This window comes from Phacochoerus africanus, chromosome 1 (assembly GCF_016906955.1).
Source record: "Phacochoerus africanus isolate WHEZ1 chromosome 1, ROS_Pafr_v1, whole genome shotgun sequence".
Lineage (NCBI taxonomy): Eukaryota > Metazoa > Chordata > Mammalia > Artiodactyla > Suidae > Phacochoerus > Phacochoerus africanus.
This window is the reverse complement of record NC_062544.1, coordinates 99,402,840-99,418,231: the sequence shown is the minus strand read 5'-3', so window position 1 is coordinate 99,418,231 and position 15,392 is coordinate 99,402,840. Positions and strand designations below refer to the sequence as shown.

General features: G+C 43.7%; 1 protein-coding gene across 1 annotated transcript in view; it reads right to left on the bottom strand.

Annotated features, from left to right (window-relative positions):
- The window catches only part of CRTAP (cartilage associated protein), a 42,341-nt gene that overhangs the window by 21,246 nt on the left and 5,703 nt on the right, over positions 1-15,392 (bottom strand). The window contains exons 2-3 of the mRNA XM_047769546.1: positions 11,198-11,347; positions 4,810-4,981 (exon numbers count right to left, since the gene is read on the bottom strand). Coding sequence (XP_047625502.1) covers positions 4,810-4,981; positions 11,198-11,347 — 322 coding nt within the window. The remainder of the gene's footprint in view (positions 1-4,809; positions 4,982-11,197; positions 11,348-15,392) is intronic.

The following is a 15,392-nucleotide window of genomic DNA, read 5'->3' as shown; positions in this document are numbered from 1 at the left end:
GCAATTTACTGCCCTGGATCCCCCGCTGTGGCCTTGGGCTAGTGCATCCCTTTATTTGAAGGTTATCACCCCGCCCCTCCCCTCCTCAGTTGCAGCCTTTGGGAGACTCCTTCCAGAGATCAAAGCTCAGCTACCGGCACTCTAGGGTTCTGTACCGCCCCAGGCATTCCCCTTCACCCATACTCCTGCAAATCTCTCCTTATCTCTGATGTGCGTATGCTATTTCTAGTCAGGACATGATGAATACAGAAACAGACTTATTTTTCACAGTCTATCCCTTTTGTAGGACTTCAAGTCCCCTGCAAAGACACAGAACTCAAAGCCTCTGGCCAAGACAAGAATTTCCTGGCCCTTATCATCACCCCACCCCTTTCATTGTAATGCCCTCTCCCTGATTTTGAGCAAACTGGCCTACTCCTTCATAGCCCCTACCAGGAAAGGTATGTGGCCTACTCCTCACCCTGCCCCTACTGGGGCCTTATATACCCCAAGCCAACCAGAAAATGTATCCTAAGTCCCCTCTTTCCCCAATCAATCAGCAGGTCAACAGATGTATCTTAGGACCTCTCCTCTCCCTGGGCTATAAAAACAGACACCACCACTCAACCATTCGCTTGGGGTCGGCTCTCCCTGATCATCAGGAAGTCTTCCTGCTATGCTAGCACCCTCTCTTTTTTTTTTTTTTTCTCCAGATTTGTGCCTAGGAACAGGATTGATGGATCATGTGATAGTTTAATGTTTAGTTTTTTAAAAACTCTCAATACTGTTCTCTGTAGTGGTTATAATAATTTTTTTTTATAATTTTTATTTTCCCACTGTACAGCAAGGGGGTCAGGTTATCCTTACATGTATACATTACAATTACATTTTTTCCCCCAGCCTTTCTTGCAACATGAGTATCTAGACAAAGTTCTCAATGCTATTCAGCAGGATCTCCTTGTAAATCTGTTCTAAGTTGTATCTGATAACCCCAAGCTCCTGATCCCTCCCACTCCCTCTCCCTCCCATCAGGCAGCCACAAGTCTCTTCTCCAAGTCCATGATTTTCTTTTCTGAGGAGATGTTCATTTGTGCTGGATATTAGATTCCAGCTATAAGTGATATCATATGGTATTTGTCTTTGTCTTTCTGGCTCATTTCACTCAGTATGAGATTCTCTAGTTCCATCCATGTGGCTGCAAATGGCATATTGTCATTCTTTTTTATGGCTGAGGAGTATTCCATTGTGTATATATACCACATCTTCCTAATCCAATCATCTGTCGATGGACATTTGGGTTGTTTCCATGTCTTGGCTATTGTGAATAGTGCTGCAATGAACATGCGGGTGCACGTGTCTCTTTTAAGTAGAGTTTTGTCCGGATAGATGCCCAAGAGTGGGATTGTGGGGTCATATGGAAGTTCTATGTATAGATTTCAAAGGTATCTCCAAACTGTTCTCCATAGTGGCTGTACCAGTTGACATTCCCACCAACAGTGCAGGAGGGTTCCCTTTTCTCCACAGCCCCTCCAGCACTTGTTATTTGTGGATTTATTAATGATGGCCATTCTGACTGGTGTGAGGTAGCACCCTCTCTTATCTCAATATATCTTCTTTCTCTTCACCTCACTATGCTGGAAAATTCTTTTTCTGGACACCTTTGTGCTTCACATTCAATATGATATACTTATATTAACTATCAAAAATAAAGCTTGCGATTAAATATAGGTAAGAGAGGTGAGACACCATTTCACTAGAGTTAAGAGAAAAGACTACAGGCAGAACCTCTGTGCTTGCCCGCTTGCCTCTCTCACAAGTGTCCTATCTTAATAAATCTATTTCTCGCCTATTACTTTGTCTCTTGCTGAATTCCTTCTGTACAGAGGCCTGGAGAACCTACCTGAACCTTGGTGAGTCCAGACACCAGTACTGCTATTCTAGGCAATAACCCGGAAGATCACTATTATGAACATTCCAAGATCTCCTGACTCCAGCTCTGATGACTAACATCCTCTCAAAGAAAGAAGAATGCATGTTTGTCCCAATCCTGATTCCTATCTGAAAGCCTGTTTTTCTACTTTTTACTATAAAACCCCTCACAATTCTTTCTAATGGGGGGGTGGGGGGTGCACAGTCTTTAGGGCATTATCCTGTAGTGACCCTCCTTTGACTGGCAAAACAATAAAGCTATTTTTTTCTCCTTTACCCCCCTGCCCCCCAAAAGAGGTAAGACTATAGTCAAAATACCTGGGTTCAAATCCCAGCCCCTCTGCTGAGGACAAGAAGCCCAAGACTTGGGGAGTTGGGGGAGATAAATTAGGAGTTTTGAATTAACAGATACATACCACTATAAACAAAATAGTTAATCAACAAAGACCTGCTGTATAGCACAGGGAACTCTACTCAATATCTTGTGATAACATATAACAGAAAAAAATTTGAAAAATAATATATCTATATGTATAACTGAATCACTTTGCTGTACACTTGAAACAAAAACAGCACTGAAAATTACCTATATGTCGATTAAAAAAAAAAAAAGATAAAGCAGCAGCAGCACAGGACTTAACCTCACAACACCTCAGCTTTCTCAGCTGTAAAGTGGAAAAGTTTTGGTATCTTTCCCATGGCGTTGTAAAATTGACATAACACCAATAAAGAGCATAGAGCAGGGCCTGTTCTATAGTTAGAGCTCAATAAATGTTTTATCTTTTCCAAAAAATATTTTGTACCTATAGTTGAAACACTGCAGCCACAAGTAAGCACCCTCTTGCACCCCTCCCTCTCCTGTGTAGGGTGTACTCCTGATACCAAAGCAGGAAGGGAGGCTGGATGTGTGTTGGTGACAGATGGTGTGTGAGGTCCAGATGTGAGCATTAGCAGTTGCCAACATCACAGACATTGTGCACCTCCTGACAGGAGACCCCAACACTAGCTAGGATGTAGTCCTGCCCCCAACTCCCCCCCCAAAAAAATCAAACCTGAGCCTGGGGAGTTCCTGTCCTGGTTCAGTGGAAACAACACGCTGACTAGCATCCATGAGGATGCAGGTTCGATCCCTGGACTTGCTCAGTGAGTTAAGGATCCAGTGTTGTCGTGAGCTGTGGTGTAGGTCACAGACTCAGCTCAGATCCAGCATTGCTGTGGCTGTGGCTGTGGCAGGCCGCTACAGATGTGATTCAACCCCTAGCCTGGGAACCTCCATATGCTGCAGGTGCCCAGCCCTAAAAAGACCAGAAAAAAAGAAAAAAGAAAAGAAGGAATCCCCATCATGGCACAGCAGAAATGAATCGACTAGGAACAATGAGGTTGCAGTTCAATCCCTGGCCTTGCTCAATGGGTTAATGATCGGTGTTGCCAAGAGCTGTGGTGTAGGTCACAGACGCAGCTCCGATCTGGCATTGTTGTGGCTGTGGCATAGGCCGGCAGCTACAGCTCTGATTAGACTCCCAGCCTGGGACCCTCCCTAAGCCATGGGTGTGGCCCTAAGAAGGACAAAAAGAAAAGAAAAAGAAAGGTACTTTGTGGAAAAAAAGATTCATGAACAAAAAATGATTAAAAACAACCAACCAACCAAACAAAACTCACCCTGGATTCAATAGCTGTAAAAGAGCTGCCCACCACAGCGTTTCTGGGAACCATTAACCATCACAGGACAGAGACTCCCAGTGGCAGACAACACTCAGCCCACTCCCAGATTTATTTGACCAGGATTCCTTTTCTGCAAGGTGTGGTCTGAGGATATGTGTTCCCAAACCATCTGGAGACATCTCTTGGCCATTTCTCATTCTCTGAAGAATTGCTGACTATTAAATGTTAAGGAGAAAGTCTAGGGCTATCAATGTGTTTCAAATTTTCTTTCTTCATGTGTTTCCTTGGTTTTCTAACTTCCTAAAATGAGCACACATAATTTTATCTTCAGAAAAAAATGTTTCTGGGAGTTCCCTGGTGGTGTAGTAGATAGGACATGGCACTTATACGATCTGGGTTTAATCCCTGGTCTGGGAACTGAGATCCCACATCAAGCCACTACACAGCATGATGGAAGGAAGGGAGGGAGAGAGGGAAGGAGGAAGGGAGAGAGGAAGGAAGGGAGGGAGGGAGGAAGGAAAATAGAGATGTTTTGGAGTTCCCTTCGTGGCTCAGTGGTTAACGAACCGACTAGGAACCATGAGGTTGTGGGTTCAATCCCTGGCCTTGTTCAGTGGGTTAAGGATCTGGCATTGCCGTGAGCTGTGGTGTAGGTTGCAGACGCAGTTCACATCCCTCATTGATGTGGCTCTGGCGTAGGCCGGCAGCTACAGCTCCGATTGGACCCCTAGCCTGGGAACCTCCATATGCTGCGGGAGCAGCCCTAGAAAAAGCAAAAAGACCAAAAAAAAGAAAAAAAAAGAAAAAAAGAAAAAGAAAATAGAGATGTTTCTAAAAGTTACCTTAGAGACAACTAATTAGAGATTCATTCTTTCAGCTCTTCATTCTACCTTAATGTGTGCTGGAAGATTTCCATAATAAAGGTTATCTCCACAAGGTGAGATGTGAGTTGCTTTGGGGCCCATTTTAATTTCTACAAAAGCCTGTGGGAATCTGTAATCAAGCAAGGCTGATAAGGCAGACCTTCTCTGCAGGCTTGGTCCTGAACATCATACTCACTATTTCTGCAGAAGCTCCTGGCAAGTCACAGGCTGACCCATGTAGGTGTCAGCCTCCCCAGGTACCCATTTATATTTAAGCTCAAAAGTTCCTAAGAGGTCACTCAAGGCACCTAGAAGACACAGAGAACCTGCAAGGGCATCTACGCCATTTATGTCAAGGATGCAACCCACCACTAACCTGCTATGGAAAGATAGAAATCCTTGAAGTCCTTGATCTCCCGGGAACCCTCGCAGGCAGCCAGACACTCATAAAAGGCCTTGAAGAAGTCGGGAAGGGCCAGCTCCATGTCCGTGATGCACGTCCTCCAGTTCTCACCATTGTATGCCCGCACAGCTCGGATGAAAAGGCTCTGGAAACAGCAAAAAGTCTGCAAATAGTAAATGCTGGAGAGGTTGTGGAGAAAAGGGAACCCTCCTACACTTTTGGTGGGAATGTAAATTGGTGCAACCACTATGGAGAACAGTATGGAGGCCCCTTAGAAAATTAAAAACAGAACAACCATGTGATCCAGCAATCCCACGCCTGAGCATAGATCCAAAAAAGATGAAAATTCTATTGCAAAAAGATACATGCACCCCATGTTCACTGCAACACTATTCATAATAGCCAAGACATAGAAGCAACCTAAATGTCCATCAAGAGAAGAATGGATAAAGAAGATGTGTTACAGATGCACAATGGAATATTACTCAACCCCCAAAAAGGAATGAAATAATGCCATTTGCAGCAACATGGATGGACCTAAAGATTCTCATACTAAGTGAAGTAAGTCAGACAGACAAATACCATATAATATCACTTATACATGGAATCTAAAATGTGACAAAAGAACTTTTTTGTTTGTTTGTTTGCTGTTTGGACCACTCCTATAGCATATGGAAGTTCCCAGGCTGGGGGCTGAATCAGAGCTACAGCTGTCAGCCATAGCCACAGCAATGCAGGATCTGAAACTCATCTGTGACCTACACCAAAGCTCACAGCAACACCAGATCCTTAACCCACTGAGCAAGGCCAGGGATCAAAGCCGCATCTTCATTTATACTGGTTAGGTTCTTCACCTGCTGAGCCACAGTAGGAACTCCCCAAATGAACTTATTTACAAAACAGAAATAAGACTCACAGATATAGAAAACAAACTTACCAAAGGGGAAAGGAGGGGAGGGAGCTTGGGATTAGTTAACACACACACACACACACACACACACACACACACACACACGAGCGCACTCGCACACACCACTAAATATAAAATAGAAAACCAAGGACCTACTGTATAGCAAAGGGAACTCTACTCAATATCTTATAATAACCTGTAATAGAAAAGAATCTGAAATACATCTATATCTATATATTTATATCTGTTTAAAACTGAATCACAGAGTTCCTGTTGTGGCTCAGCAGTAACAAATCCACCTAGTATCCATGAGGATGGAGGTTTGATCCCTGGCCTCGCTCAATGAGTTAAGGATCTGGTTTTGCGGTGAGCTGTGGTGTAGGTCGCAAACACGGCTTGGATCTGGCGTTGCTGTGGCTGTGGGGTAGGCTGGCAGCAACAGCTCCGATTAGATCCCTAGCCTGGGAATCTCCATATGCCGCAGGTGCGGCCCTAAAAAGACAAAAGACTGAAAAATTAAAAAATAGAAAATAAAAAAAAACAGGCTCCGAAAAGAAGAGAGAAGCCAAGGAAGTTCCAGACATGAAAGAAGACAGACCTGGGAGTTTGGGGACAGTAAATGCAAACTATTACATTTGAAGTGGATAAGCAATGAGGTCCTACTGTATAGCACAGGGAACTACATCTAATCACTTGTGATGGAACATGATGGAGGAGAATGTGAGAAAAAGAATGTATATACATATAACTGGGTCACTTTGCTGTACAACAGAAATTGATAGAACATTGTAAATTAACTACATTTTTTTTTGTCTTTTTAGGGCCACACCTCAGCAAATGGAGGTTCCCAGGCTAGGGGTCGAATCAGAGTTGTAGCTGTCGGCCTACACCACAGCCACAGCAAACCAGATCCAAGCCGCATCTATGACTTACACCACAGCTCCTGACAACACCAGATCCCCAACCCACTGAGCAGGGATTGAACCCGCATCCTTATGGATACCAGTTGGATTCATTAACCACTGAGCTACAACAGGAACTCCTCAACTATAATTTAAAAAAAAAATTTTTTTAAGTTGGGGGAAAACAGACCTGTCCTCCCAAAAGGAATCAGACCATCATCAAGCTCCACTTTCATTAGTTCTGGAGAAACCATGTAGACTCTTAAATAGGAAGCCACCAAATGATTTACCCATATCTAGGTTTTTCTACCTTGTTGTCAATGGTACACTTATTTCATTAACTCAAAAAGTAACATGTGTTTAATACTAAAATCAGGTTTGAATTGAGGAAAAATGGAAAACTATAGTGACAGAAGTCAGAGCATTGGCTGCCAGGGGTCAGGTGGTGGGGCAAGGCTTTTTAGGGTAGAAGAAAATATTCAATATCATGATATCATGATTGGTAGTAGTTACATGGTGGTAGTTACAAGACTGCATACCGTTTGTCAAAACTTGTTGAATTATACACATAAAATTAGTAAATAAATTTTAAATAAATTATACAGCAATAAAGCTGATTTTCTTTTTCTTTCTTTCTTTCTTTCTTTCTTTTTTTTTTTTTTTTTTTTGGCTGTGCCCCTGGCATGTGGAATTTCCCTGGGCCAGGGGTCAAACCCATACCACAGCAGCGACCTGAGACAAAGCAGTGACAATGCCAGATCTTTAACCCACTGAGCCACCAGTGAACTCCTTAATAATTTTTTTTTTTTTGTCTTTTTAGGGCCACACCCATGGCATAGGGAGGTCCAGGCTAGGGGTCCAATCAGAGCTGTAGCCACTGGCCTACACCACAGCCACAGCAACACCAGATCCAAGGCTCATCTGTGACCTATACCACAGTTCACGGCAATGCCGGATACTTAATCCACTGAGCAAGGCCAGGGATCAAACCTGTGTCCTCGTGGATACTACTCAGGTTCATTTCCAGTGAGCCATGACAGGAACTCCAAAGTTGATTTTAAAAATCAGTTCACAGAAAAGATGTAGGCTTACTAGCAGGTGCCAGATACCCACCGCCCTAACTTCAAGGAATTTCTGCTAATTGTGCCTAGACCAGGCAGTTTGGTCTCACAAGAAATAAGCAGAGATCTTGGATACATGCAGAAACCTGCTGACTTGGAGGGGCCAGGACAGGCCTTGAAATAAGCCTGGGGCTCTTCATTTGAAGTTTTAATTTCAACTGCTCCAGAATGAGGGTATTTGAGGATGACCCCTGGGACCTGGAATTTTCACTAAACTTAATTAAGGCCATAAGTAAAGAGGGTGGATCTCCTCATGCCTCCTGAGTGGGCACCATCCCATGGAAACAAGATGGGCAAAAAACTGAAGGGGACACTGGGTGAAAGAGCAGCGAAGCCAGGCCGATGGCTCTGCAGTAAGAAAGCCATACAGAATGAGGGGACCCCTGGGCACATGACGGTGGGGCAGCCTGCCACACCCAGCAGACCCCAAAGAGGGCAAGAAGGGTCCAGGTGCTTGCAGTTAAGTACAGAGTATTGACCACAGCACTTTGACCTGTTCCCCAAGTCCTAGAAAAAAACAACTGGGAAGGAGTTCCCTAGTGGCTGAGCCAATTGGATCCAGCACTGTCACTGCTGTGGTTCCAGTTGCTGCTATGGTGAGGGTTCTGATCCAGGAACTTCCACATGCTGCAGATGTGCCCAAAAAAAAATGACAGGAAAGAACATAAAAAGGCATTAGTCCTTTTTATGACAGAAGGGGAAAGGAGCAAACAGCAGACAAGAGATTTCCACAACTTTTACAGAGACAGAAAGTTGAATGATCAGAGATGAGGGTCTGCAGAGGAGGTGAGCTACACAGCGGTAGGCACCTGTGGGGACCAGGGACCACAGAGGATGGCACAAGGTGCAGGACTGAGAACAGGGTTGAGAATCTAAGCAGAGCTGTCGGAGCCCTGGCTTCCGCCCTAGAGCCCACCTGCTCACCCAAGGGATCATACCTCCCAAAGCCACTCCTCACCAGACACTGGTGGATTATTCTAGAGACTTCATCCACAAAAGCTGAGGGGCCAGGGAGTAGGCATAGCAGAGCTGGGCTGAGGCGTGCACTAAAAGCCAGGAAGTAAGTTAGGTCTCCAATTCATCTCTGAGACCCCCATCCCTCTCCCCAGACTGGCTCTCAGACACCAGCAGACCAGCATGGACAATCCACCAGCCCTGCAGAAGGCTGAAGAATTCTTGCCCAGAAGAATGAAGGGCCCTAGCAAAGAGACTATGTTACAGGGTCACCACCAGTGCAAAAGTGAATTTGCAGTCTAGTCCCAAGATAGAAAACCCTGGAGTCAGATCTTGAGATATAACAGCTCCTGTGGGCACTTTCAACACTTTCCCTCTGTTTTCAACCCTGCCCACCCTCCGCTGGTAAACATGCCCCCAGAGCCCAAGCTCCACGGACTTGGACAACTTAGCTTCTTCCTCTTACTGTCCTCTCATCCATTCTCAACAGAACACCCCCTGCAGATGGACTGACTTAAGGATCCTCTAATCTGTCAAGCCTACCTTCCTACCATCTCCATTCCCTTTCCATTTTAAGATACATATTACATGTATGTATAAAAATGTTTCTTAGATTCATCAGAAATGAGAACTTGTATTTCTGTTTCTTCTGTTCTTGGTCATTTTCAGATGATGTCTCAGACATGTGTTTATTCTACCATCTTAAAGCTGAATCGTCAAATGCCCATATTTCTAAAATATAGCATTTAAAGAACAGTGGCTTTAAAATCATGGTGGCCTAGTGCTTAAGGATTCCGCATTATCACTGCTGTAGCCCTAGTTCAAGCCCTGGCCTGGGAACCTCTGTATGCAGTGGGCATACCCCTGCCCCCCTCCCCACATTCACAGTGGAATGTAAAACCGCATTTTTTTTTTTTTTCCTTTTATGGCCGCCCTGAGGCACATGGAGTTCTGGGGCCAGGAATCAGATCCAAGCTGCAGTTGCCACCTATGCTATATCTGTAGCAAACTCTGGATCCTTTTAACCTACTGTACCAGGCTGGGAATCAAACCTGTGTCCTGGTGCTGCAGAGACACTGCCGATCCTATTGTGCCACAGCTGGAACTCCTAAAATCGCATTTTTAAATGGATCAACTTGGTGTTAAAAAGGAAATCATTTTCTTTTTTTTTTTGTTTTTGTTTTTTTGCTATTTCTTGGGCCGCTCCCGCGGCATATGGAGGTTCCCAGGCTAGGGGTCAAATCGGAGCTGTAACCACCAGCTTATGCCACAGCCACAGCAACGCAGGATCCGAGCCGCGTCTGCAACCTATACCACAGCTCATGGCAACGCCAGATCCTTAACCCACTGAGCAAGGGCAGGGACTGAACCCGTAACCTCATGGTTCCTAGTCGGATTCGTTAACCACTGCGCCATGGCGGGAACTCCAGGAAATCATTTTCATTGTCATAATATTCATCAAATGTCATCACAAATCACCAGAAGTCCTTCGACGTCAGTAGCTGTTCACTGAGGTGGTGGTGGTAGTTGGAGGTGAAGTTCAAAGATTGTGAAGTAGGGAGAGAAAATGGAATAGGGCCTGAGGGAGCAGACACTATGAAAACGCAGAAACCTGAGGTAGAGAAAGGAGTCAAATAAAGGAATTAAATGGTTGGGTAGCAAGAAAAGAATGAAACATATGTGAAGAGAGATAAGATAGACATAGAGGGAAGCCAGTCCCTATCTTGTAATTTACTTATAGCCTTACAATAATCGCCCCCTCCTTTTTTTTTTTTTTTTTTTTTTCCTTTTAGGGCCAAACCCATTATCAGATGGAAATTCCCAGGCTAGGGGTGGAATCAGAGCTGCAGCTGCCAGCCTACACCACAGTCATACCAATGCAGGAACTGAGCCGCATCTGCAACCTACACCACACCTCACGGCAACACCAGATCCTTAGCCCACTGAGTGAGGCCAGGAATTGAACCCACATCCTCCTAGATATCAGTCAGGTTCGTAACTGCTGAGCCACCATGGGAACTCCTAACCATATCTTTCCCAAGACAATTTACATTAAGCCATTGCTCTAATGAAAACTCCCCAAATGTTCTTTTCTCCACCCTTCAATTTGGACACCAGCAGTGACATGACTCATTGCCATCTACCTCAGCAGTTACCTCCAGATAGTTTTGGGCCATGAAAAAGATTTCTATTTCTCTTGAGAGAGAAGAAAAAAATCTGTCTTTCAGATTTGGGGGACTGTCAATGTGCCGTTTACTCACCTGAGTGGTGGTTTCACGGATGTGTTCCTGCACCATATACTCTGCACATCTCACAATATTGTAAATAGGGGAGGAGAAATCTCCCCTCCCAAAGCTTAGAAATAGTGTAGCTACTCAGAAAAACTATGCAGAAACCCCTATAGCTGTTCACTGAGATATGCTTCCTCAACAATTCACATCACAACTAAACCCTGTATAAAAATCCAGATATACCTCATACGACTTGCTTTCCAAGTCTTTAATGTAGTCCTCGGCATCAGGCAGGCTCTTGTAATAAGCCATGTTTCTCTTCATCATTTCATCATCAGGATGCTTCAATAGAAAGGTGTGAGCAGCAGCAATGGCTTTCGGGAGATTATTTGCCTAAAGCACAAAGAAGAAAGATAGTCAATGGGTAGAAAGCATGATTTCTGCAAAACAAGAATATCTGTTCAGCAATTTTGTGTTTCTACACAGTGTTTCCAACTAAGGGTTTAGTGATTTCTAAAGGCCAGCGAGCCCTGGTCCAGCTACTCTGGACTAGTGATCAGTTGCTGCAGAGTAGATGGCCTCTGTGTGCCTATCCACTATCTCTACCCCGCACTGTGTAGAGGCTGGTGTACGAGCTGTCACAGTGGAACCCCTCACCACCCTCTTGCTTCCAGTGGGTTCACTGATGAGGAGCTGCAACAGGAGACTGAAGGGAAGAGAGCAAAGTTGGTCTGCTTAGTGTGCTGGCTCCCTCCCTGCACAAATGCTCCCTTCTTTTTTTTGTTTTTGTTTTTGTTGTTGTTGTTGTTTTTGCCTTTTCTAGGGCTGCTCCTGCGGCATATGGAGGTTCCCAGGCTAGGGGTCCAATCGGAGCTGTTGCCACTGGCCTACGCCAGAGCCACAGCAACGCAGGATCTGAGCCACATCTGCTGCAACCTACACCACAGCTCACGGCAATGCCGGATCCTTAACCCACTGAGCAAGGCCAGGGATCGAACCTGCAACCTCATGGTTCCTAGTCGGATTCATTAACCACTGTGCCATGACGGGAACTCCTCCCTTTTTTTTTTTTTTTTTTTTTTTTTGCTTTTCAGGGCTGCACTTGTGGTATATGGAAGTTCCCAGACCAGGGGTTGAATCAGAGCTTCAGCTGTAGGGCTACACCACAGCCACAGCAGCACTGGATCCCTAACCCACTGAGTGAGGCCAGGGATTGAACCCACATCCTCATGGATGCAAGTAAGGTTTCATTACTGCTGAGCCACAACGGGAACTCCATGGGTGCTCCCTTAATTGAAGGTCATGGAGACAGGATTAAGATGGCGGAATAGAAGGACTAGAGCTCAACTTCTCTCCTAAAAACAACAAAATTCACAACTAAAGACTGAGCAATCTCCACCCAAATGGACCGGAAACCCATATCCTACTCCAGAAGAAAAAGAGGAGGCCACATCAAGAGGTAGGAGGGACAATTTCGCATATAAACAACCCCATACCTCTCGGGTGGGAAGCTCCACAGACTGAAAACTAACTGGTTCTCAGAGACTCACCTACAGGAGTGAGAGTTCTGAGCCACACATCAAACCCTCACATGCAAGGATCTGGCACTGGAAGAAAGAGCCACTGGAGCATCTGGCATTGAAGGCCAGTGGGGCTTGTGGGCAGGAGCTCCACGGGACTGGAGGAAAGGGAGACCCCATTCTTAAAAGGCGCACACAGACATTCACGTGCACTGGGTCCCAGGGCAAAGCAAAGTCTCCATAGGAATCTGGGTCAAACCTGACTGCAGTTCTTGGAGGACATCCTGGGAAAACAGGTATGAATGTGGCTTGTTGTGAGGGAGGGACATTGAAGGCAAACCTCTCGGGAATATTCAGCAGCTGCCTTTCTCTGGAGGTGGCCATTTTGGGAAAATCTGGCCCCACCCATCAGCCAGTGCTGAGAAGCCCCAGGGCAAACAACAACCCAGGTGGGATCACAGCCCCACCCCTCAGTAAACTGGCTACCTAAAGACCCCTCAGGCACACAGCTGCCTCTAATCCCATCCAGAGACTAAGCCCCACCCACCAGAGGGATTAGAATCGGCTCCACCTACCAGGGGGCAGGCATCAGCCCCTCCCATCAGGAAGCCTGCAGCAAGCCCCCCATACCGACTTCAGCCACAAGGGGGGCAGACATTAAAAGTAAGAGAGGCTACAACTCTATTATCCTTAAAAAGGTCACCACACCAAAAACCTACAAACATGAAAAGACAGAGAACTATAACTCAGATGAGGGAGAAAGGAAAAACCCCAGAAAATCAGCTAGGTGATAAGGAGATTCTCAGCCTCCAGGAAAAAGACTTTAGACTGTTGATGCTGAAGATGATGCAAGACATTGGAAATAAACTGGAGGCAAAGATGAAAAACTTACAGGAAACACTGAGCAAAGAGATACAAGATATAAAACTTAAACAAGAAGAGATGCAAAATACAATAACTGAAATAAAAAACTCACTAGAAGCATCTAACAGCAGAATACAGGAGGCAGAAGAACGGATAAGTGAGATAGATGGAGGACAGATGAGTGGAAATTATGGATTCGGAGCAGAAAAGAGAAAAAAGATTGAAAAGAAATGAAGAGTCTCAGAGAACTCTGGGACAACATGAAACACACCAACATCCGTATTATAGGGGTGCCAGAAGGAGAAGAGAGAGAGAAGGGAACAGAAAAAATATTCCAAGAGATAATAGCCGAAAATTTCCCTAACATGGGAAAGGAACCACTCACTCAAATCCAGGAGGCACAATGAGTACCATATAAAATAAATCCAAGGAGGAACACACTGAGACACATACTAATCAAACTGACCAAAATTAAAGACAAAGAGAAAATCTTGAAAGCAGCTAGGGAAAAGAAACAAGTAACATACAAGGGAAGCCCGATAAGGTTATCAGCAGATTTTTCAGCAGAAACTCTGCAGGCCAGAAGGGAGTGGCATGATATACTTAACATGATGAAAGGAAAAAACCTCCAACCAAGAATACTCTACCCAGCAAGGTTCTCATTCAGATTTGAAGAAGAAATCAAAACCTTCTCAGATAAGCAAAAGCTGAGAGAATTCAGCAACACTAAACCAGCCTTATAACAAATACTAAAGGATCTTCTCGAAGCAGAAAAGAAAAGATCAGCAACAGGAAACAAAAATGCCACAAATGACAAGGCTCACCAGTAAAGGTATATATACAGTAAAGATATGAAATCATCCATGCACAATTATACCACCAAAATCAGAAATCATGAGAAGAGGTGGGTACAAATGCGGGACACCGGAGATGAACTTGCAATTAAGAGAACAACAACTTAAAACAATCTCATATACATATAGACTCTTACATCAAAACTTCAGAATAACTGCAAACCAAAAATATACAATTGATACACAAACAAGGAATCTCTGGAGAAGAAATATATCTCATAGTAAATAAGTGCATAATCCACCACGAAGGGGGTCATTTGACATCATTCTTGGAATGCTGAAGTCTTCTTAGATCTGATTCTGATTTCCTCTCCATCAAAGAACTTATGATAACTATAATTAAATAATGCCACTGTACAATTAAATAATACAGTTCTACAATTGTAGTATTAATAACCACTTCTCTCCATGGTACAATGTAAGGTCTATAATGTCTTGTTTATCACATCACCTAGAATGGTGTAATGCCTTTATTGAAGAATCCATGAGATGGAACAAATTGTGAGGACATATTTATATAGTTACATTGTTTTTTAACCAACTTATGCATTTTATATTTTACTTATTTTCAGAGGGTGTATTATTTTTGTTATGCTTACCAGTTGTTATTCTTTTTACTATGCTATATAAAATATTTAATGGTATATAAGGCTTTCTTCTTTATAAATTTTAGTTGCATAATATAACAATTTAATATAATGCTAATTTAAAAAAAATTGAAATGTAATAGATAAAACTAAGTAGTAAAAATGAAAGCCATAAAATTGGAATAAAGTATAGAATGAATTTCCTATTTGTCTCAGCATATTTTCCATTCCACTTCTCCAGTGGGAGTCACTTAATCTGTTTCTTAAGATCCATGTTATAATAATCTGTGTGAATGTAATTGTGTGTAAATGTATGTATTTTATTCTGTAAAAAAATAGAAAATAAATAAAAATCAATTGTTAAAAAAATATAAATAAATAAATAAATAAAATTAAAAAAAAAAAAATGAAGGTCATGGTCCCTCTCAAGGGGCCCTCTCCACCTAGTCTCTCTCCTTCCAGATCCCAGTCATTGGTCTCTCCCTTGCCCCTTCTGGCTTGGGAAAGATCACACTCCACTGTCACCAACGCTTATAAATAACTACCTTATTAAATGTTCCTCCATGGAGTTCCTATCGTGGCGCAGCAGAATCAAATCTGACTAAGAACCATG